Here is a 25489-nt window from a genome sequence, read left to right on the forward strand (position 1 = left end):
GAGCATCAGCTTTTATAGTGCTTTGAGCTCAGCTGGGAGAGGTGGCAAGCACGCAGACCTTGATATTGGCAGGCACTAGCAATACATCAGCCTAGAAAGCAAGGGTAATGGAAATGCAGCCCTGGTCCTGAGAGAGGAGCTTGTCATAAATGGGATGGATATGTGAAGAAGTGCTCTGCTTCATGTGCATGAGTGGAAATAACCTTAGAGAAAGAGATCAATAATGGTGCTGCATATTCTACCCAGCCTGCCTCTGTGTACTGCAATGCCTGTCTCTCACTGCTGGAAATGTGTGGTCAGGGTATGTTCTCCCAGAAAAGCATCTGCAGTGCGGTAAAGGCAGGAGGGATCCTTTCCGCAGTGAGGATCCAAACTACGCTAAGACAAGTGTGAGATGCACAAACTGTTTCTGTGCCGAGATGCAAAAGTGATCACTGCTCAAACTGTCCTCAAGGTAAAAAGGTAACTCCTCATGCTAACAACCGCTGGCACACAAACCCTGTTCAGTGGTCCCCCGAGATCAGAGCCGACACTTGTACCTTTCCCACTGTACTTCCACAAGCAGAGAGACACAGGTGTCAGCAGACTCCCTTCAGCATTTTAGCTAGTTCAGTTTCTATGGGAAAGAGGACAGGGCCAGGGAAAGAGCCCCATTCTTACCACGCTTTCTTTTAAATAAGGCAGTGCTCTGTATTTCTACAGCACACACAAGATCTAAGTCCACGTGCAAGGGCAGCCAAGCTGTTCCCTTCAGCAGGGAAGGGAATCCTGTTCAGGATTATTACCAGCATTTGGAGGATTGTAAATTTGAGATGTAAATTTGCATCTTTTCTAGCAGATGCACATCAAATTTCAGGACTTCACTAACAGCACTGTCACCTCACACCAGCTGTTGGGCTGGTGGCTTAGGGGGAGGCTTTGAAACATGGACCACCTTTTGCACTTCAAAGTCTCCACTTAGGCCTATGTAGCAAAATATTGAAAGGCTAACCACCATTACCTTCAAAAACCCCAAACCCTAAATCTTTTGACTCCTATGTCATATACGCTCCTGGTTTGGAGGAGTGGTGTTTGAATTACAAAGTTTTCTTTCTGTTATAGTATATTTTTTACCTCAAGTGTCTTTGAATAAGGGTGCCTCCATAGCTTTAAATTCCAGTACTGGTGCAGAATAAAACAAGCTGTATCTCCATCTGGTGTAAGTAGTGAGTGAAGCAGATTTTAATGCATTTTATGCCAGTGGTAAATTTGGCCCTTACAGGTTTTAAAATATGCTCTAGCAGCAGAAAGGATTTGAAAAATTAGGTGCTAATTGCATTTTTATCCGAAGATCAAACCTGGACTAATCCAGCACATCCTTTTTAGACTACTGGCAATTATTTTGTCTTTTCCCTCGAGTGGAGTTCCATTTCCCTAATACTCGGGCCTTGCCAGCAGGTCCCAAAGGGTAGGTTGATATTTCTGTTGTGAGGCATTAAGAAAAGAGTGCAATGTTGCCTCTATATGGGTACTAAACAGGGTGCAACTTTATTTACAGTGTAAAGTGCATCACACAGAAGTCGTTTAAAACAGACAATAAGCAGTGACATAAATGACAATACAGTACTGGGCAGGGAGGGGAAAATGTTCCAGCAAGTATCCAAACATCAACAGCACTAATATAACAGCCTCTAGTTTCAGCTACTCTGTCCTACCACCACATCTCTTTACGAAGCATGTTGACTGGGTTGATCCTGGGACTCCATGTACTAGTCACTAGTGTGAAGCTGGAGTGCTAAAAGCCACCCCGCAGCCCTAAAGTCTCCCAACAATGTCCTGCAAGCTCTAAGCACTGGCCCTGCCACTGCTGTTCTGCTCTGGAGATCACCAGGGTAGAGTCAGGGCACACACCAGAAAAGCACACTGGAGAAGGGACCAAAAGATGAGAGTGACATATAAATAAAGATCTGCTTTTCTCACCCATGCACTCTTTCCCTCGAGAAGTCCTTTGTTGCTTACTTAAGCTTCCACTCATATGCTTTTAGGGCAGCAAGGAGGTCAAGGAACAAAGTGCCTACAAATAGTGGTGACTATGGGTTGAAATGCAGACATTATTTACTGAACACTAACTTCAGTCAAAGCTGTAAACATCGATGGCTGTGGAGCTGGGAGACGGAAGATAGTTGCTACGTGCTAGCAGAGTCCATTAAAAAAGAAAGGTTGTGGGAGCTGAAACAACAACTCTTCAGCTGGTTGCAGCTCTCACTGGGAAGGAATCTACATTCACATTAATCTGATCCCCTAATGACTCCTTTACCTATCTGTTTTTCTTTTAATTGGCTGAAAGCTCTTATTAGCCCACAACTTTGCTTGTTTCTTTCTTCCTCATTTCTGGTTTTGGGCTAACAGCCATCAGTTAAGTGTCAGTATTTACTAGCGCCTTATTACTGTACCTGTGAGCTCATTTTGGTGTCGTATCACTTTCCCATGTCCAAGTTCACATATTCATGAAAGGAAGGTAAATCTATAAAGGGGGGAGGTGTGGGGCAGGTTGTGCACACTCTTAATCCAGAGGGTTAACTAAGCAGGAATGCTACAGAAGGTAAAATTTATTTCTCCTTCTTCTTTCCCAGTGCTGACTGCAAGTCACACTTTTCTATTATTACTGGGAAAAATGGAGCTTCTGATCAATGACTCTCAGGTTCTCACTCTATGTCTTCTTTCATAGATCAGAATTTTTGCTAATTGACAATAATTACCAAACATTTGACCCCCCAAAATGCATGTGATTTCCACCTTGTAATTCTACCAACCTGCTTAACCACAGGTAAATCTTAGCATCTCAGTTCATTGGAGCATGACTTAATGATGGCATTCAGGTGCGTGTTATCCTCAGATGCAACGGGATCAACAGTGTGAGAAAGAGAAATGTGACAGCATGTGTGCTTTCAGCATTTCTTGCTCAGCCAAGCATTTCTGCCTGTGTGTGTACTCGAGAGGCCTTTTCCAGTTCTCTGAGGGTTCTGCATGATGTAAATACAACCCTTCTGTAAGCATATAGCAAAGCTTCACCTCTAAACGTAACTGGTGCCTCCTCTCTCCATCTTAGGGGCAGTCGAACTTTGGGACCCAAACCCCATGTATCAAAAGCATTCACCTAGCAGACAGATGATAGACATGTATTTCATAATTTACACAGGAAAGGGATGATGGTTACAGGGAGGTGGAGAGTCCCATGGCAAGTGGGAAGCACAAGTTTCAGTGGTCTGCCTGCTTCCCACTGCTGGATCCTGGATTACACGTGAACTGCCCATAAGCCAAAAAGTCTCAAAGGCTCTTGTTGATTAGACTTGGTCGATCTTTCTCTAAATGACATGATGGTCTCTCATCTCTTTTACATTTTTGACTATTTTACCAATAAATCTCAGGTAAAATTCATGCCAATGCCTTCCATTAAGTCATTCTCCACTGATGTTAATGTCACATAATATACATTACAGAACCATCTTCTTATGCCCACCAGAAACTGTGGTACAACATGGACTTTATCACATGTACTTCTAATTTACATCAACATGAGTTGTTCAGAAACAGGTCCAATGCAAAGTTTAGCGGCTCAGTTAGCCTTGCATAACTATTCTTTACTGTTGAGTTGCTGGACAGCAGTATGCTTTGGCAGATGGTAAGCAGAATTACCACATTCTATTTAATCATGGTTGGCAGTATGGTTTAATTAGCTTACTGTATGTAAGAAATGGGAGGGACCTCACTTTACACAACCACTTCCTCAGTGGACTGTAGGAATCTTTACATTTGTACGTGTATGTGTGTATGGTGTGTGTGTAGCAGCATATATTTGATAATACTTTTGTAAATGAAAAATACAGAGGATTTCTTTAAAAATGGAAAGGTATAGTAAAAACGTATCACAAAATAAAATACAAAACAAGGGAGCTGGGGGGAACGGAAGCAATGGATTTGATTTACAATGCATTAGATTCCAAGCCCTGGTGCCTAGGCTGAAGAAAGTTATCTGAACGTAGAACTGCTGCTCTGATGTTAAAAGGGATAGAATCCAGCCTTCCGTTTCCTGCGTCAAAAAACCCAAACAAAATAAAATCAGTGCTGTACTGAACATACCAAACAAGATCAACAGTGAGGCACAAGAGGATGGTGTCTAAAAGTATACCAGGGATTAGAATGCCACAGCTCAAGATGGCATATTGAGAGAGGAAGAGCATAGGCATGGGGAATAGAGATGTCTGGCATTTAATGTAAGTCATGACTCATCACAGTGGTTTGGAGCTATCTTGACCTCAATGCTGATAAAAGATTTTGGGCCTTTCAGCTTCCCCTTATACATCACACTTAGTTAACCTGCAACAGCAAATCTTTGCTATCATGGCATTTACTCCTGTTCTGCCTGTGTTGTTTTTGAGTCCTCAGAACAGTATCGTACCCTGTATCGTAAACAGCAACCAGCAGCTGAGGCCAAAGCTTAACAAAATACAAAACAGATCTCAGTGCTTGTTTCTGTCCCCTCCACCCCTCCAGTTCTGTGTGGGAAACTTCCTCTCAAACAGCCCTTGAAGGGATGAGCTGCTAGACTACAAGCCTGTAGGGCTAATGATCCACCTTCACTCAGACTTCACCATGCTGCACAGAGCTGTGGACTTGGACAAAAAAAAAACCAAACCAAGAAGAGTCCAGTTTGGTAATAGCTTGAAACTTTGCTTTGCCTCAGAGATAAACTCCATAATTTTTGGCTGCTAAATCCACTGGATTGGGGCTTCGCTGCTTCATGTCCTAAATGGAAATGCTATCAGACTTTAAATGTGTAGCTTTCAGTCTAAAGCTGGATACTGTTTGTTGGCAGGACATTTAAGTTACTTCACTTGGGCATATATAATCACAGCTGACAAATGAAAACTATTCATTTTAGACAATGTAATTTCTCAAACAAGCATCTCTTCTGTAGCTTTAAGATAAACAGTGTATCAGAGGGACAGGGAGAAATGTCTGTCACTACCTGTCCAGAAAGAACAATAGAAAAAATGTACAATGTCACAGGCTTTGTCTGTACCCTTGAGAAAAATACTAATATTCAGCTGTTATTTATTTAGCTCTCCAGGATAATGACCTATGTGTTCAGTAGAAGCCAGTGTGAATTGAGGTATAAATATTTTTTTGCTAGCATATTTCATGGCCCTCATTAATATTCCATGCAGGGAGCAGGAGAATTCATGCTACATGTTTTGTTATTATATCTGATTCCCAGCCACAACAACATCATTACCACTCCACCTGCCTTCCCTCTTCAGGGTTGTAAATGGCTCTTAATGGCAGCACGAAATAAAACAGCTTTCCAAAGAAAAACTGAGTCCTGTTCAGACTGCTCTCAAAGTCAAACACCCAAACTTCACAAGTTAACTTTAAAAAACAAAGCTACAATTAAGACTTTTACATGCTGCCTTGCATGGTGATGGAGCTCACTCATTTGGTAACCTAGTCTGCTATTGGCCCCATTAGACATGAATCAGCAAACCAAAACACAAGCACTGGTAAAACTCTCTAAAGCAGAGCACATGTGAACCAGATCTAAGCCCAGATCTTGGGGCTGTTGATACAGAGACTGCACTGCCAGGTGATTTGAACTGGGACTTGACTCAGAGGCTTGTACTCTTAAATGATTACACCCTCAGCACTAGGTGTAGTAAGAGTGATTATTTATAACATCTGTTGCATGACCCTAGTCTTGAACCTGGAGCCAGGTGAAGTATATACAGTTCAAAATGAACACTTGTACACAGTAGGCCACTCAAATTTCCTGAAGTACATTCTGTATTACATCACAACAAACACTTCCATTTACACCATTAAAAATAAGGCTAAACCCTGCACGTTTGCCTGTCTGCTTACATGTAAATGTACCATTTCCTGAGTTTTCTAGAAGTTTGGCAATCATTTTGCAGAGTACTCTCTCAGGTCTTTCCAGATTGCCCATAAATCATGAGCCATCTAATGACCACTGATTTACAGGAACCAGAGGTGCTCAAAACGTGCAATATTAATTACACATTCTTCAGATTTAGAGTTCAGTAGGGTGTGATTCAGCCTAGCTATGGGACACCACTCAGCAACACTTACCTAGAGCAGTCATGTCCAGTCCACGATGAGGGACAATAGCACCGATTTGGTCGTATGCACTTCCCACCATTTAAGCAAGGCAACTGGCAAACAGCTGTATACAAATACACACACAGAGTTGCATTAATGAGCACACCCACAACAAACTGTTTAAGGAACGGGCACTGAAAATCCAGCCTGCATTATTCTGTTAAGAATGGAGTACTCTCAGAACTACAATATTAAACATCAGCTGTGAGTCTGTTGTAAAAGATGGCTTGCTTTGGGAAGAGCAGCCTTAGAAGCACATCTCTGCTGAATATGATTTGACCCTCTCAACTACTTTTGCCATATGCTGCAGTGTATGAGCTGCATGAAACAGCCGGTGTACTATTTTACATTGCCTTAAAATTTCTGTTCTTTTTGCCTCAAGTTGAGGCAAAAACCCCAGGAATGCAAGTGGAAGCAGGAGGAGGAACTAGAAGAGAAGAGTCAGAAGATCAGCAGGAGAATAGGCCTTACTTCTAGGAAGAAAATGTGGGTGTTTATTTGAAAGGAATGTGACAGCTAAACAGTAACCTGACAAGCTGACACCAGATGTTGTAAAAAAGTATAAAAAAAGGCAGCATAAACAGAAAGTTAAAGGTCAGAAATCCATTTACAGATCAGCAGCAGGCAAGGAGTAAGACTTCACACAATGGCACCTGTATGGAGACAAGGAAAGGAAGCAGAGAGTGACAGTAAGTTTCTGAAAGACACTGGATAGCTGTAAGAGGTGTAACTAGGTGGTACAGGGCTTTTGAATTAGAGAACAAACACTAGCCTGCCTGATAGGGTTGTGCTGGGCCACCTCTGAAATGGCTGCATGTGCTTTTGTGTGACAGCCTAACCCAAGGACGTCAAGTAACCAAATAAAGTCAAAGCTTCGAGTCTTCCTATCAGTTTTGAGACTGGAAAATAAAGCACCATACAGTTTACAGAACAGATTTAGAGACTCACTTAATGAGGTCCTTCAAATGCAGACATTTATATCACAGGAAAGCTGAAAGACGCGAAGTCTTTTCAGCAGATAATGCCATATCTAAAGGACAGACCTAAAGATACCAGTGAGAACAAATACTGGGTTATATTTTCACAAGGAATACGCATCAGGCAACACTGATTAAAATGGAATTAAAGGAAATGGAAATGAGTAATCACAGGAATGCAAAAGGAGGTAGAAACACACTGCTCCAATTCCTCTGGGCCAAACACGAACAAACAATGGCAGGAGGTTATAGAGATGGACCATCCCTTTGCAATTAAGTGCACCAAGTTTGTAATGTTGAAAATGACTTCTGATTCCGGAATGAAGCATATGAATGAAACATCTTGATCTCTCACTTTATGCACATAATTATTCCTGTCAGACCAGCATTTAATCCAAATATTTCTCACTTCACTTTGCTCTGTCATGGCAAAAGGTCAAGACCAGTAAATAAAATGAGAAGTCATTTAATAACTTCATAAGCAGTGGTTACGAGCTTTTACAAATGGGCTTTGGCACAGATGCAGTTGCTTACTAGGATTTTTTCTTTAGCTACTGAAAAGCAAGTCAGTCTAACCAGATTTTAATTGCTGGCCCAAAAGTGAAAAGGCCATCTATCCTCCTCAACCACCTATGCTCTTATAGCTGCAAAGTTTGTGAAATATGAGAGGAAATGATGCATTATGTGCTAGGCAAGTGTCCCTTCAAAAGACAGTAGTTCTGAGTTAAAATGTTCACTCTGGAATATCCCCCAGACTCACTATTCTTATCAGTTGAACAAATAATATGAACATTCATTAACAAAAGCAAGAATTCCTCCTCCAGTTCACCTGATCAGCCACTCCAAAGTCTTGCAGGAAGGCAAAACCAGGCTTTCGTGTTAAGGCCCTGTTAATAATCAGTTAGGTGCACCTGGACAATAAAAATACAGTGGACAAACCGTAAAACAATTTTTAAAAATAGTTAAAATTTATTAGTGATTGAGATTTAATAATGATTGAAAGACATTTCCGTGATAACTCAATTGCTACGAGTTTTACTGGCTATTTCCACAGGGACAAGCCTTTCAAAAACTGACATTTGTTTAATCTTGATGTGGAACCACATATCCCAAACATGGGTTCAAATATTATCCCTAATTGCAAATCAGCCTCATCTGACACAAGCTGACTTGCCAGGACACAGGTCTGGAGCCTAGAATCCCTGCTCTCACTACCCCTCACTATTTTGGTGTGCTATATGCCCTTCAGCCTTGGTGAGGTGCAAGTAAAAGATCTAGTAAAATGCAGTGCACATTAAATTTGTTCAGAGAACTTAGATGATACCTAATGTAAGGTACTCATGTACCTTACATGGGTACCATGTACCCATTAAACTCAATCATCCTTAAACAAATCCTTGCTTTCCTCTGCCCTCTTGCCTAGCTCAGAAGTCAGGCAGTAAGTGGGAATCCCCCAAACCAGACAGCTATGTGGTGAAAAACCTCTGTAAAACTTGCAGCTTGTTTGTGAGTTTAATGGTGACCTGCATGTGCTGAAATGAAATTTAACTGTTCTTGGAATGGGCAGTCTAGTTTTATTCTTCTCTTTGGAAATCCCCTCTCCTCTGCACCACTTTTTGCAGAGAGCACTCTTGTGAATGCTGTCTGTCCTTTCTGGGAGCAAACTTTTCTGAGGATTTTAAAGAGTCATCAGGGACTACTCTGAAATAGTGTGCAGCTGGGGACAGCAAATCCTCCAGGACTATTACTGCAGGCCGGGTTCTCCTGTGAGAAGCTTAGTAGTTCTACAGAGTCCTTAGTGAACTGTGCTAGGTATTGATAGTAGAGTCACAAAAAGTGTGAGAAAAATGGAGTTGAAAGGAGTTTTACCCATATGGCAGCGCGATCCAGTCCATCCAGGGGGGCAGTTACACTGGTAAGGGGCCACACAGCGACCTCCATTGAGACACGGCAAAATGCATATTGCTAAGGAGAGGAGAAGAGAACCAGTGAAAATAATTATCTCCCATGAAAGCAAAGAATAAAGTGTGCAAGAAAAGAACTTGTGTTTAATTAGAAATTCTACTACCCCTCGAAGTGTTTGCACGCAGTATCGGCAGAGTTGAGTGGGATCTACCCACAAGGCATGAGCAGCAAATACGACTGGCACAGCCAGAAACGAGAAGGAATGATAACAAACAAATGGACAGACCAGAGCAATTGCTAGAGTCCTTCAGACACCTGTAGTCTCTGTGCTCACTGGAAATGAGCAGGGCTGTTTGCTTGTTTCTCACATGTAATACCACAGACATTGCCCGCTTCTGTGATGGTGGCTAACAAAATCAGTTCATGCTTTAATTACAAACAACTAGATTGTTTGTGGATTCCCTGGGGTCCCACAATGCAATATCCAAAATAAGTTAATCTATGCACCGCCCATAGAAAAGCTCTTGGTCTGGGCCCATGGAAACATGCTGAGACAGGTGACACCACCCCATGGAAAGACAGCTTTGATATAAGGCATTCTGGGTGCAACAGATTGACTGTGGCTGGAAGCTTTGGGAAAGAAACAAAGCAGATACCAAGCAGCTGGTGGCCTCTGGACTGAGCGCCAATCAAGCTACACTGCTCCTGTGAGCAGATGTGTGAAGTTGTCTGATGTGCACACTGTTCATGACTTAGGTACCTTCACAAAACTACCATCTCCACTACCCTAACTGAATGAAGTACTTGTGTGAACATGCTCTAATAAGAGCAAGAGTTGAACTGGGTCTCAAATTTGGACCCTTGAGTGGCACTTCCAGTGGAGTTTTGTACTGGGAGTGTGGATGTGGGCTGCAGAGGACCTATGCAGGGGTTCTTCTTCCACTGCACAGCAGAGGTCAAACTGAGCAGCTGCAGTCAGCCTGGATAAGAAAAGAGTAGTGAACTTCCACGGAGCTCACAGGACTAACCCATACCACCAAGAATTACTCGTCTGTATCATTAAACTAGCAGCGCTCTGCACGTTTTTCACAGTGGTCAGGCTTCTCTTAGGAAGATCAATCTATTTTGTTATCTGTGAAATGTACTGTGAACTACAAGGTGACTGAACTCTGTCAGAGTCTGTGGCCCCACCTGTGGCCTGATCTTTACAGATCAGTGCTCAGTGCTAGCACTCAAAAATCCCTTTGACTTCCAGAACAGGCCCTCAACTCCAACAACTAAACCCATCTTTTCTCAGTAGTGCACCTTGCTTGACAAGCAATGCTGCAAAACTGAGGTGGCACTAACCAGTTGTGGGAATCCTTTTCACCTCTCCTCAGTACCTATGCCAAAGTAAAGAAAAAAGAAAAAAAAAAAGGAGAGCTAGTGCCTGTATCTGCATGAAGTGTGATCTGGCTAGTCAGCTGCCTGTTCATTTTCCCCATACAGGAAAACAGAATCTGAATTGGGATAACAGATCAAAATGACTGGGGGCATAAAATTTGTCCTCTGGTCCTGAAGAATGCATTAAATATCATTATTAATGGTAAGGTAAGGAAATCAATTATGGCATGCCAAACACAATTATGCCAGACACAGGGCTCAGTCCTCTACTGCTGAAACTGTGAAACATACAGGGCTGAGTCTGCATGTCTGGCTATGGTGGTACTGACAGACATAGGGACAGCGAATGAGGGGCCATGTGAATGCACCACATAGCTGGAGTTTCTGTAAATGCAGGACAAAACTTGCTGAACCTCTTCTCCTCATTCTCTACCTACAGCTAATTTGTGCCACATGGAACTGACTCCACCACGGGGAAGACTTGAAAGCTGCAGAGGTAGATTCAGAGGACTGTTTTAAGATGTGATACATCTGCCTAGCAAAATGCTTGATTCCTCTCCATGAACTACAGGAGGAGGTGCCACATCTTTTTGCAAGTCTCCATGTATACTCAGAGCCAGTGACAATGACACCACCTCAGCTGCAGGTGTGCCTGGACACGCTAAAGCTTTATGTCAGGGCCATACTGAGTACTAAACACAGTAAAGGCACTTTCCTTTTCTATCCACATAAACCCATGCCTAATTATGTGTACAGTAACAAGGCTTCTCGTGCAGCCGCTACACCAAAATGAAAGGGTTAGCTCTCCCAAATTCCTTGCGCTAAGATCATCATGAAGAAAATGGGAAATAAGGCACAAACTGGCATCCCCAATGTCACCCAGGGAATATCTGACAGACCAAGAGTCAGATTTGGCTCTTTTCAACCAGAACAGATCCAGTTCTCTAACTATTCGGAGGTCCAGGCCAGGAAAAGCCAACCCAGAATGTGTGGGGTACAGCTACACAGGTCAGGAAGGACAGCATGGAAAAGGTGACATGGTTTTATTATTTGAACATGAATTGATCAGGTTCATAATCACAGATTGATAAAAAAGGAAGCCCAAGAAACAAATGCAGCCACCAACAAACCACTCACATCTCTTCTGTTCTAACACCTGTTCTTTCCCCAAAATCATGTATTGCTATTAGAAACAGACTTTGGAGAACTGAAGTAGGCTGTTCTTCAATCATAGTGAAAGAGCACTCACAAACAAAATCGCAACAATCAAAAAAGTGTTTGTTTTGATTTGGAGATGTCAGGGGATGGTCATTTGTCTAGAAACAAGCAATCAGTTAGTCCTTCTTGTTATCTCTAATTTGTCAAGCAGAATAAAGTAATGATTTTTACGTTTTTGGCTCTTATGCCTTTAATTTTCCCACCCGGTTCACTGCAGTAAATTCACTCGTCTTACCTACAACATCCTTAAAATTACACTTAGGTATGATATACATACGCTCTTCACAGAGACGACCCATCCAGCCATCTGGACATGAGCAGGCATTTGGTCGCTCACAGACACCACCATTCTCACATGGGAAGCGACACACAGCTGAAAAAAAAAAAAAATTTAACGACAAACTCAAGACAATTAATTAGAAGCTTAGTAATTCAGCATCTTGTACAGATGTTTGCAGTTGTAGAGTTTAGAGTAGAACAAAGAAATGTAGTGAAGTTCAGAAACATGACTTTGATTTCAAGGGCTACATCGTTTTCTGGCTCTGTGTGTGTAACTAGGTACTGTGAGCAAGAGTGTGGAAACCATTAAGACAATCAAAAATTGTCCATGGCAAGAATCAAAACTTAGAAGTTTCTGGCATGGTTGGGTAAATTATTTGGACAGTGTTTCAAGGCTGACACCATGCTTTAACTGCTCTTCCTGACTCATTCTTGTGAAAAACAGCACAAAACAAAACAAAACACCAAAACAAAACCAAAACCAACAAACAACCAACAAACCAAACCAAAACAAAAAGACCCCACCCCAAATGAAAACTATTACCCTTTTTTTTTCCCTCTCTTCTAAATTAACTCTAAAATAAAAATCAAGCTTCCTTCTAACCTTGGTAGGAAACACTAAGGTAATGCTGTCTTGCATAGTACAGGATTTGTTGAAAGTAAGATTAAACACTGTGGTAGAACAACCAATTTTTATTGCACTATCATCCCACATAATGAGAAGTGACCAACAAGGGTGCAGCAGTGGCACAGTGAAGTGTTTACCTGTGAAACCCAAAGTGTGATTATAAACCTCACTTCGCATTCCTGCTGACTGGTACTCCTTGGCTCGCACACCTGTTAATAAGCACCTGATCATAAAAGTGGGGAATTTGAAGTGGACTCTATCATGCTAGCCCAATATGTTGCCTGGACTGGACGGGCTTTGGACTTCTTCATCATTTCTATGACATTACACCGTATCTTGGCTAATACATCCAGGACTACTTTACAAAATCAATGGCAAGCTAAGTACAAACATGTTAGACTTAAAGATCATTGGAGGAAGTACAATTCTTGTCATATTGGTGTACATATATACAAAAGAACAAAAATTGTGGCTTCAAGATGATACTACAGAACAAATAAGTAATCAGGCTAACTTCTAATTAGTGGTAGTTATGAACACAGAGTAACCTCAGGAAACTCAGTCTAAACTGTTAATTGCATCCTATCTTTTATTAGTTACTAGGTGAGCAATAGTATGAGCTTAGGCTTTGAGTGTTTCAGATCTTGTTCAATGTTAGCATTAAATAGAAACAGTGGTTTCAGAAACACTGAAACACTATTCAGACCCGAGCTCCACACTGGAAAGAATGCAAATCTTCCCCTGATAGAACCAAACTTGAGTCACTCTTGCAGCTAAGCCATGCCAAGATGCAAGCTCCAGCTTGGAGTCTTTTGAAATGAGGCCAAAGCTTCTGCCATTTTAGTTTTTAATCCCAAAAGCCTTCCCATCAAATGTCAGCTGATAATGAGAATGGGAAGAGACCTTAAGCCCTGCCTGCTTCACAGAAGTTGCAATACTTTAACAGGTATTTTGAACAATTTTTGTTGTAAAGGTATCTATGACTATGCAGACAGCTTGTCTCTGGGTGTTGACTAAAGCAGAACAGTGTGCCAATCATTCCTTTGTTCAATGACAAACTATGAAACTTGAATCAAAAAGCATTTAAAGCTTTGTGTGATCCATGCCACTTAAACAATATTCCATGAATGTATAGTGGGATGGGAGGTAGGAGGTTTGTGTATAAATGATATCCCACAATAAATTCAAAGCCCATGAAAAATGGTCTCTGAAATGTATTTTCTCTCTCTCAGTCAATGGAGAAGATGCAGATATTTAATGAGTTACAGAAATTGCTTTGGATGGCAACTCCATCCCGCTCAGTGATCCAGGATCTTAGGCATAGATAGGCTTTTCCTGGATTTCTGCCCAGGCCCTGGTTGTGAAACTGAATGAGTAAGACGGTATCATCCCTAGGTGTGCACTTGTTATACACCAATTTAGGCAGGCAGAGACTCTGTGTCTGTAGCTGTGGGGATTATTCTTCACTTGACAGACAAGACCAGAGAAAGGCTTGGGGCAGGAAGTTAAGCTGGGATCTCATTCTCTTTTTTTGCTATCGTAAAAGCAAGCAGGGCATATGCAGTCCTGATGTGCTGGGGAGAGAAAGGGAACCATTAACTGTGACTTCAGTTAGTGGTAGCAGATCTCACATGGATGGTATCAATCTTAATCTTTGAGATCCCTTTGTAAATCCATGCCTGAGAGTTATCTCCACAGGACACAAAAGCATTACACTGCGGCAAGACAAACATGGGTAAGAAGGGGAAAAAAATAATTTCTGATATCTGTTCTCAGCTTTCCCAAAAGCTTTCCTGTGGTTGCAAGTGAACGATTTCCTCCATGCTTCAGACGCCCTTTCATAATGCTCTTATTTCCTGATGGGTTATGAACTTTTTGGCTGGCAGCTCCACACTGACCACTCCCAGTCAGCAAGACACGGACAGAGGGTGAATAAACAACACAGATTTTAGAGCATTTCAGAGAGAAAAAATTGGGGTCACACAAGCTGTGTGCATCTGTGCAGCCTGCTGAGTCCTGCAGGTGTTTACGATCAGCAGATCCAGGCTAATACTTCTCACCCCTGAAACTCAGATCAGAATCTGGCCTGCAACCTCTAACCAGCAGTGATTCAGGCAAGTGCAGCTGTGGTGAGAGCTCTCCCAAAGAAGCTAACGAAGTCTGCTTTTTAATTATAATATTTACGTTAACTAACCTGTTCAACCAGGCCAGAACATTTCAAGCAGGCTTAGGACACATTAATAATCAACTCACAGAGCCAAAACCAAGAAATGCAGCATGAGTCATTACAAAAAGTGCTTTCATGTCGCTTCTGATGTAGACCACAAAGGCTTGGGTCCTGTATGCCTTTTGTTAGGCAAATCCCTCAAATGAATTATAAAGCAGTTTTGAAAGATTATTTTGACATGTGTCATGAAAACACAGGTCAGTCCTCTCAGAAACATCTTTAGTCCTTTCTAGTTCCCCTTTTAGGTGAAAAGAGGGGGCGGAATTGTTATTCCTCTCCCTTAATACACCAAAAGGCAGGTTATTCTGCTTTGTTTTCCTGCACTACACCCTGATCATTTGTCCACCTCATCACGTCATTTTTTGAAATAATTTTCCCTAATACTTTTTCCTCTGAACAGTCCCAGTAGACTCCATGGTGTTGCAAACAGGACACATGTTTGACAGTACTCTGCAGATAAGCCCTTCTGGGTAATTTAAATAAATGAGTTTTTTAGCTCAACAAACCAAAAAGTGACATTTTCCTGCTGGTATGCCAAGGGTCGCAAGGTTAGACTTTGTCTTTGATATTTGGTTAAACCCATGAATTTTCTGCAGTACTTACTGTGTATTATTTAGTGAGCTCTATCAACCTATCCTTAAATATTTTATTGCAAAACAATTTTCAGGAGCTGCGAAGCTCTAAACACAGTGAGAGATTAAGCACCCACTGGAACTCTTACTTTTGTTTTCTGCAGTGCTTGATCTTTGTGAAAAACTGACTGGTAGTGCTTATCTGAAACAGCTTAGCATGTCAGAAAGATGACTGGTTCTGTCACTTTCTCACAAAAGATGGGAGGAGAGAGGATCTTAGGTGTGGGATACAACATTGTAGCAAAAGAAACTGCAAGATTAGCAAGAACTAAAGAGAAAAATTGTGGAAGCCCTCTCTTTCACCTGGAAATAAAGCAACACCCTGCAATTTAAATGCCCTGGGTGAAACCATGACTGCACTGGAACTAGCAAAAATTTCACCGTCATTTTTATTGCAGCTAGGATGACACCTCCGTGCAAGTTAAGATATGCTTCTGTTCATAAAAAGACTTACCTTTGCAGGTAGGTGGTGTTGTCCATGTTCCATTTTCTAAGCAAATGCTCCGCAGTGGCCCCTCCAGCATGTACCCACTGTAGCATGAATAGGTGATCATGTCTCCATACTGATAGAAGCTACCACGAACCAGAGCATTCTCTATGTGAGCTGGGGGGCCGCAAGATATCTCTAAACAAAGAGAAATCATCAAGAGGTTGCTGAGCTGCAATGCCTACATGATACAGTTTCTAACCCTAGACACAGCGCTTTGCACAAAAGACCTGGGAGGTGCGAGAGAGAAACCTGTGATGGGAAATCAGTAAGTAGGACTTCTTCATGGTGCAGATACTCACAGGGAAAACCTGTACGTACACCCAGTGAGCAGGGAGTTGGCCAGGAACAGTGGTTTTAGGTAATTCAACAATGGCTGTATCCACCATATAGACCAGAAACTTTCAGATGATCCCAGGATATACATGAGACTGGGTTTGTAGAGTGAGGTGATGTCATTGTCTGAACTAAACAATATTGTTTGCAAGAAGCCAAAAAGCTTTCAGACATGCCTGCAAAAGGACACTATGCCTTCTGTCAGTGTCAATAAATACAATAAAAGGCAGCACCTCTCCCTACAACCCTTGTCTCATCACCCATAACCTCACAGGAATAATTCTCAGGATATTTACGGTATCCAACAACCAATCCCAGCTCCAGTGCTTGCAAAAGGTAAACTGAGAAGAAAATTACAGTAGGGCCTAGTAGATAGTAGGATGAATGCTCTTGGGGCATCAACCCACATAGACATATTCTGGATCCTTTTGAAGAAACAACTCTGTAAGAAAGAACAAAGAAACAGCTCTTCTGTAGAGCTTCTTAGGTCAGCTTTATGTGCCTGAATCTCTTGGAGTGACCCACCTCTCCAAATGGCAATAGCAGACAAAAGCTCTCTTCTTCCAGAATAACTGCATCTAGGTGGAGAGCTCTGCTGACATGTCTGTGCTGTCACACTCCTGTGTGATACAGCTGTGGTCAGCAGACCTCTGGAAAGTACCAAGCCTCTGCAGAACTGCACCTCATGTACTTACTTTCACACTTAGCTGCTGCTGGAGTCCAGGTCTCATCAGCATTACAGGTGATCACAGACTGCCCTTTCAGCTCGTAGCCTTCCCTGCACCTGATGGATATGTTCTGACCAACATAAAAATCCACCTCAGACAGAAGGGCATTCTCTGGGATTATGAAAGGCACAGGACAAGGGTTTGCTGTTCAAAGAAAGGGTGTGAGCGAAAAGAAGAAGGGACGAAAAAGGGATGGAAGGAGGGAAGAGAATACTTTAGAATAGTTTACAGAAATGGATGCTGCACACAAGTCCAATTTGTAATTTTATGTAAAATTATGAGATTTGGGTGATCAAATAATAATAAAAAGTTTGATTCTCCCAATAGTCAATTGTAGACAACAATAAGGTCTCCGTTTTGCCTTCTGCTCCAAATTTTTCTCTCACCTGCTGCTCATATAACAAGTGGTTGACTACAATTGACTCCATTTTATGTCAGCTTTCCAACTAAAGGGAGCTACGGAGAACACAGCTCATTCTTTTACTGTCAATAAAATATACTCAGAAAAGTTAATGCTTTCACATGTCTCAGTAACTGCTCCCTTTGTTCCTCTGTAAAAAGGGGATTCACACCAACAAATGTCCCCAAGTAGGCCAAACCAATTTTTTAAACTACAAGTGACAAATTCTGCTCATGGCCACTCCAGAAGAAAATTACAGGACATTTCCACAAAGATCTGCAGAACTTGCTCTCGTTTACTGTCAGTTTAAATGAAGAGCAGTGTAGCCTTTAGTGCTTACAAATTGAGACCACTTTTTCATTACAAAGCAAACACACACGTTTACAGAGAGGCAAGGGATTACTCCATCTTCCATCTCTTGTGCACTCTGCTGCAGGCTCCCCTTCCAAGCTGTATCCCCTCTCACAGAAATATGCTATTGTACTGCCGACTGTATTGTTTTCATAAATAGCCTTCCCATTCAGCAAGAAAACTGGAACTTTGCATCTGGTCTCTGCAAAGGAAGAGCTCTCATTAATTCAGCTTGATATTAGAGCTGGACTTCCAACAATTCCTGAATTACTCACACAGTATGTTTGAAGTAACAACCACAGACTAATAAATCATGAAGAGCATTGAGGGAGAGTTCAGTAGCCCTGGGAAGCAAATATAGCCCAGCTATGGAAGGAGCTCCTCCCAGTGATGAAGAAAAGCCACAGCTGCATGTTTTTCAGGTCAGCAAAATGTGGCAGTGCTGGGGAGGAGAGAACACATTTATGACTTCATACTGGGGCAGAACATGGAAGTGGTTTGTTCTTGCCATTGAGAGACACCCCAGAAACTTGCAGCCCTTTGCACCTTTCTTTTCACCTGACTAGAAATACCAGATAAGATGCAGGATGGGTTTGGTGCAAGATGCCAACACTTAACTAATTGCTCCCCTGAAGATTCTCAACTGTGTTTCTGAAGCCAGCAGGCAGACAGTCCAAGCTGGGTTACCACTCTTACACAAGAGACTGTTCTGCATCCCATTTTCCATTTTATTTTACTAGGTGGTCTGTGTAATGGACTGAAGATTAAACTATCAGACAGACAGGCAAGAGGAAGAGAGGAACTGGTGAAGTGTCTGTGCTCAACCTTGTTCAAGATGGTCTTCTTGACATCTGTTCAGCACTGCCAGTGTGTGACTTTTCTTAGGTGCCTGGCTAGGTACTACAGACCTCCTCTCTGATGCGGATGTCCTCATCAACTTTCCAGGTTGCTACTATAAGGTCTGCAAAGCATTACACCACTGTAGTGCACAGTGATCTGTGCATTGTGTGGTTGCCCAACACTGCATCTGATGGTCCCTAGCCCTCACGCAGTTTTCATGGCTCTGGTGACAGGAACCTAACACCTGCCTTGAGTGGAAAATCATTATCTGTCTTACTTCGGTGAAGCTATCACAGCATGCTGGTCCTCTCTGAACCTGTGTGCACGGCTGGGTGTGGAGATATCGACATGTCAGCTCCATGTAAGAACGCCAGGAGCAACTATGAAAAGAAGCAGGACGCTGGGTCTAGAGTCTAGCTTGGGAGACCTGAGGTATATGCAGCAAGGACAAGAACAGCCTGAAAGGAAGTGCGATGGGCAAGAAATGAACTAGTGTGTTTCTAAGAGGAAAGGAAAAGCGTGAAGCTCAGACTTTGTATTTTCATGGCAAAGAGGCCAGGTATGGAGAACACTCATACTTAAAAGTTAATGATACTGCAATTTAATAAGCTTCTATATGCTTTATATTTTGGACAGAGTCATCCAACAATATTCAAACTTGGGGTCTTAAGTTTTTGTTCTGTTTTTGTGTTGACAGCCTTGCTTCCACCTACTACTGCCCAATCCATATGACACAGACAGTTCTTGCTCGGCACTCATTCTGCTTTGTAACATGAGTAACAGGACCTACTGAGGCAGCACCTCAAAGCAGTAATTTGCAAAATGGTACATATCGTGCATTCATGGTGTTCGTTCATGTGAAGAGTGTGGAGATTAAAGGCTGAGCTGTTGATACTGTCCTTGGGTCCCAAAGTTCAGAAAAAGAATATAGACTTAATTGACTACAGAAGGCTGCTGGGAGAAAAGTCACTTGTCCTCACAGTCCATCACCTTTTGTTAGGTGATGGTTTGATTTTCTGAGATGGCAAGTAACTTCTTCTTAAGTTTGTTAAAGTGCAGATTAAAACTTTAGGAAAAATGATGTCTAAGCTCTTTCTGGCTTGGTAACAGGCAGTGCTCCTTGTGACACATTTCTTTTTTCAGGCACCATTTTTAAGGCACATTACAGAATTGTTTCCCAAAAGCAGCTCAATGCCTGGATCATATGATATGCATGCATAAGTGAGGAGCTATTGCTTATCCCAGATCGGAATCTGCCAGGCCATGAAACCGAACAGTTACCTTCACACAATGGCAAGGGTTTACTCCAGCTCCCATTGGCAAGACATGTGATATTCTGGGGTCCAACAAGATGGTATCCAGAGTTGCACACAAAGGTTACATTACTTCTGTATGTGCTTCCTGTAGAAATGACCTCTGCTTTTTCTATTGAGGGATGCAGCCCACAAGTAATTCCTAGGAAAGGAGAAAACATTTTGGTTTTATACAGACAATGAAGGCCATTCTGTCTATGTGTTACACACTGTCTGACAGCTCTGTTCACACACTGAATTAATGGAAAGATGGGAAGAAAGAAGCTGTGAAATATTATATGGAGAAGGGTTATACAATGCCTTGCCTGTCCTCTCTCCTGGAGTTCAGGCTGCAGACACCTGAGAGAGAATGTGCCCAAACATATCTGGTGGTGTTGTAAGCTATGAGGTGTGTTTAATCAGAGCGATCCAGAATATTTCTTCTGAGCAGGCCAGAGGGTGCTTCTGCAGTCTCCTTTGCTCCCTGTACAGTAGAAGGTGATCTCAAGATGTCCCCAAGAAAAATGACCGTAGTTAAGAAGGATCTTGCCCCCCGTCCCACACTTACTGTGGGGACCAGGCAAATTGGTCAAAGGTGAGAGAGAAGAATGCAAGGAGTAGGATTATGACATCACCATGAGAAGATGGGAAATGATTTACTGGTAGAGACTATAAAATCTTAGCATTTTATTTATAAGCTGTATGAAGTAAGTCATAAATCCTTCTATGCTCCCACAATTAATCACCTTCTTCTGCACGGTGAGCCAAGATTTGATCCTAGGGAGCAGACTCTTGATCTCCAGACATACAGAGCGGCCAGGAAGTATTAGCCTTGGCATGGCAGAGATGAACCATCCCAGCACATGATGTCCAAGGCCCTGCACACCACAATGCAAGGCAAATAAAATACAGCAGGCCACACTCCTCCCCTACTGACCTGAGCACAACTCCAAGCTTGTGCCATTGTAATGTGCCAAAAGGAGCTCCCTTCAGATCAGAGAGGAACTGCCAGTGAGAACTTCTCTGCTGGCTTTTCCTCTGGCTCCTCCTGTTACAGCCCTCCAGCTGGAGGGCGAGACTGGGAGGAAGCCAGCAAAAACACTCTCTCAGTTTGTTCCCCTGCTCTCTTGGAAAACTGCCACCATGTTGCTCTGCTTGCTACTTACGTGTGCATGAAGGGGCGGAGGGGCTCCACTTCTTGTCAACGTGGCAAATCCTTCGGCTTGGTCCCTGTAGCTCAAATCCAGGGTCACAGCTGTAAAAAACCTCACTGCCGAACAGGAACTCCTCTACCTGAACAGATCCATTTTCTATCATGTCCGGGGGTCCACATGATACTCCTATAACGTAAAGAATATGTTGCAGTCAGACATAATGCATATGGCCTGTCCTGTCCACAGCTCCTCCACAGGTTTTACTCTGAGAAACAAGGAAAGAACACAGCGTTTATTTGGGCATTCCCAGACATTTGCCCCTAAGTAGCAGAACAGTATCATGCTTGGTGCTTTCAGTTCCTGCTAAAAGACAAAATCTGTTGCAGCTGTGCTGGCAGGAAGCCTCAGAAAATTCCACTGTTGCCACTTACAGCCAACAGCTGAAGTCCATGTAAGTAGTCATACAGACAACTCCTATTTTGGCACTGCAGTCAGTAGGCATCAGATATCTTGCAGAATTGAAGTACCTTTGAGAATGAGTATCCACAGAGTTAACGTTCGAGGATGCTAAGTACCTGTGATTCCTGGCAACTAACGTGTTCAGAAGTCCTCAGTAACCCCAGAAATCATGACCTCAGGTGTCAGAACTATTTAAACTTGGAAGCTGTCTGCACAGCTTTCTTAGGGATACAGAAGCAAGGCAGAATGGCGTAGTGATTTCCTTCACACTATTACTGGCACACACCAGCAATTCTGCAACTCTTCCAGGCTGTTATCGGTGGTACTTACCAAAAATTTTTAGGCAAATGCAGACAGTATGAGTTATAAAGCAAAACGAATATTAGTGTTTTCTGTTGTGTAAAATCACCCTTGACCAACATTAAGTAATAAACTCAGATGGAACGTACTTCTGCACACTGGCACTGTGCCACTCCAAAGCTTGTCTTCTCGGCAAGTCCGTTCTGCATCACCCTGTGAAAAAGAAGAAAATGCTTGAAGAACAACTTTACTTAGTCAACTTGTTTCTTGCATCAACTCTAGTATCCAGCAAGGCCAGGACATTTTCCCACCATGTGCAACCCACATAAAGAGATAGTTAGATGCTGTGGAGCAAGTCTACTAGCAGAATTTAGGGCAGAACTCCTTCCTGCAAAGTGATGGATATTACTTATAAACCAAAAATTTGTGGGGCCAGTTAGTCAGTTATCTTGCCCTTCTCCCTGGAGTATCCCCTTTCTTGTCAGTTTTACCATTCTTGTTCCCAGGAATGTGTTACAACAACAAATTTTCTCCTTCCAGGACTCACTCATAGAAAATCTAACTAGCATTTTTTTCAACAACAGTGTTTTATAAATTTAATGTGCTGATTTTGTCCACATCCCAAACACTAATTCTTTAAATTTGCTTATAAATAATGTTATTTCTTTCTTACGTACAGGCTTTATAGCCAGTCTAATAGCCCAGGATTTATTTCTTATTTTGTTCCAAGACATGGAGAACAACTTCTAAATTTGTCCCTTGAAGTAATGTACTTTCATTACAAAGCAAACCCATTGACAAGGGCAGCTGTTTGACATGAGTGCTGTATGGCATCACACGCAGCACACTTTGCTTCCTGAAGGAAAAAAAGGCCTTCTCTTCAACAGCAGGGAGACAGATTGACGCTAGGGGGCGAAGCTGGAATACAAAGCTTAGAAGGACTTTTTACCGTACGAAAGCACTGGCTTATTACCTACAAAAATTACTTGAAACAGCAACGCTACTTATCTGTCTAAATACCAACTCACCCCTCCATCACCAGTGATATTACATACATGGCAACATAATGCAAATTAAATTTATTGTTACCTAAGCATTCTCTATTTACATGCATGAAGTTTTTGATTTATTATTGGTGTTATGACAGTACAAAGGAAGCACAATCCTGCATTCTGCTCGATACTCACAAAACACAGCGTTAAGAGCCAGCCTCTGTCCTGGAGACACCTCACCACCTCATGCCTCTGGACATGACTGCCCTACTCTGCCATCACCTGGGATCATGGAGGCCATGCTGTGACTCAGCAACATACTTTCATTTCTGAATTCACTGCAGCTTTTGAAAACACACCTGAATTGGCTTGCCTGAGTCCTGATAATGGTACAGCAGTGCTGCTCCAGAGCTCAGGTGGGGATAAGAGCCCAATGCTCATAATAAAAACAATTGTCAGAAAAGAACTTTGTTCCCTTCTCCATCAGGGAATAAAGCCGCCATTGAACAAACTGGAATCCCTTTGCTTTACTAAAACAAGAGATACCACTTTCATACCATCTAGCAATGTCATAGAACTGAGGGCAGCGGAGTTTATCAGGAGCTTTGAGTCTGAAAGGCACAATGCAGCGGACATAATGCTCGAGACATTATGAAATCAAGGGAAGAATGCAGACTACCTCTGACCAGAAAACCAGTTCAAGAGAGCAATACCTGAGAAATTAACTCTTCCATGATTTATGGTCACAAGTATATATAATGCTGTATTTGCAGAGGGCTGAAACAACCTTCTGTTAAAAAAACCAAACCAACACTGAAAGGTATCTGCTGAACATGTATCTCTGAACAGGATGCTTATATTTGCTTCAATTATACCCTTAAGTCATTCAAGGACTATCCCAGACATAGCAGGAGCATTCTACAGACAATAACACCACCACCAGCAGATATCCAACTTCTGTGGCAGTTAAGGGAATATATCAATATGGACCAGACATAATACATTCTCACATTCATCACACAAGAACTGAAAATGACAACTAAAGGTTTAGAGTGGTGGAGATTTGAGCTTGCTTACTTGTAATTCATAGCCAGAATCACATTTATAAAGAATCACATCTTTGTAATTGTATTTAGTGCCAACCACAAATCCATGCTTTGGAGTCTCTGGGGTCCCACAGGACACAGGAATGCAGATCTCATCCGAAAATGGTGGCACCCAAACGCCACTCTCCTGAAAAATAAATATAATTAAAAGTGTGAAGGCACCACTTTATATGCTTAATTCATATCTAAATGAAAAAGTTAGGAAAATCATAGTAGAAGCACCCAATGGCTGTGGGGGTACAGATGTGGTTAATGTAGTATGGTCTGTGTAATCCTTAATAAAACTCAGTAATTTAAAGTAACACTTTTAAGATGTCAACATAGACGGGAGCTCAGCTTTGGCAGAATTGTTCAGCTTAGACTTATAAGATGGAAGGAACAAAAAGTAAATGGGTAAATAGAAGCTTGGAAAAGCAAGTTCACTTGTACAATGTCACCTAATAGCTCAGGCAACACATCAGGAGAAGAATGAAAACTGCAGCTTCCTGATTTTACGTTCTGTACTTCTCTCCTGGCTGAATGTCTAAGACCATGACTGCGTGCTTCAGCTGCCTTCCCAGGCTCTCTAAGGGAAGTCCAATATCTGAAGAGATGCTCATCAAACACACCTACTCCTACTTCCACAGATATTTGAAACAGCAAAATAAGGAGAAAACCTTTCCTTATGAAGTGCTGATTCTGCAGAAACATGCATGCTTAGCTTTTTTCATATGAGCAGACTTACTGACTAAATTTAAAGAGTCCATTTACAAGCTTAAGTCAAGGTTGTCCACAGCTAATGTGACAAGAGGTTACTAGAAGAACTGATGAGGATGTCTGCTCTTCAACATACAGAGAGGATTCAAGTTTCTGCAGCTTGACAGTGGATTAAAATGTGTGCTGCCTGTTATTCTGGAGAAAAAGAACGCTGCACGCCATCCTCAAAACACAGCAGAAATCTTGGACATAATTTTTTAAAATCTTGGACACATTTCCCTGAAATGTGAGAAAAGGAATGCTTTCCTAAAGGACAGCATTAGTTTTCAATGCAAGAAGAAATCAGTAATTTCTAGTTCTGAAAGTCTATGCATGGAAAACTAATTGCTCTTACCAGGCAACAAGGAAGCATATTACATTTTGCAGGACATGCTTTAAATTTTTTTGTTGTGTGCAATTAAGGGCTAAGAGCTAACGAGGGCATGAGGAGGACTCTTGAATTCAGTGAAGCCGGCAAAATAAAACAGTGCAAATAACACTATACCTTGCATGTAGATGTGCTTGCTCCCACCAGAGTATAGCCTTCTACACATGACAAAGTGATGTTTGTGTTCACAATGAAGTTGTCCCCACGTACAATTACATGGGTGATATTTCCCGGGAGTGGACACTTTCTGGGGCAACAGGAAATAATTTGAGGAGACCACTGTCCATCTTCCTGGCAAATGCATACATCCACCTCTGTCACCATTGTGTAGCCTTCCAGGCATCTGCAACACAGCATGAAGTCCTGACCACAGAGACACAGCTGGGGATGAGCTAACCCATAAATTCTGAATTTAGGCAGTAATTTTTCAGCATTAGTTGTTTATAAGCACACCTTGGGATTTCTCTATTATTTCAAGGCAACCCTGTAAGAAGCATGCCTGGACTGAGTTTATCC

General features: G+C 42.1%; 1 protein-coding gene across 1 annotated transcript in view; it reads right to left on the reverse strand.

The window, feature by feature from the left end:
- Positions 1-1502: 1502 nt before the first annotated feature.
- Positions 1503-25489, reverse strand: part of SVEP1 (sushi, von Willebrand factor type A, EGF and pentraxin domain containing 1) — a 128948-nt gene continuing 104961 nt past the window's right edge. Inside the window, exons 39-50 of the mRNA XM_052775984.1 lie at positions 25091-25316; positions 23822-23977; positions 21902-21965; positions 21006-21179; positions 19829-20002; positions 17736-17909; positions 16924-17100; positions 15860-16030; positions 11917-12012; positions 9003-9098; positions 6127-6220; positions 1503-4069 (exon numbers count right to left, since the gene is read on the reverse strand). Coding sequence (XP_052631944.1) covers positions 4039-4069; positions 6127-6220; positions 9003-9098; positions 11917-12012; positions 15860-16030; positions 16924-17100; positions 17736-17909; positions 19829-20002; positions 21006-21179; positions 21902-21965; positions 23822-23977; positions 25091-25316 — 1633 coding nt within the window. The 3' untranslated portion in view covers positions 1503-4038. The remainder of the gene's footprint in view (positions 4070-6126; positions 6221-9002; positions 9099-11916; positions 12013-15859; positions 16031-16923; positions 17101-17735; positions 17910-19828; positions 20003-21005; positions 21180-21901; positions 21966-23821; positions 23978-25090; positions 25317-25489) is intronic.

Source organism: Harpia harpyja, chromosome Z (genome assembly GCF_026419915.1).
Source record: "Harpia harpyja isolate bHarHar1 chromosome Z, bHarHar1 primary haplotype, whole genome shotgun sequence".
In the NCBI taxonomy this organism is placed as follows: Eukaryota; Metazoa; Chordata; class Aves; order Accipitriformes; family Accipitridae; genus Harpia; species Harpia harpyja.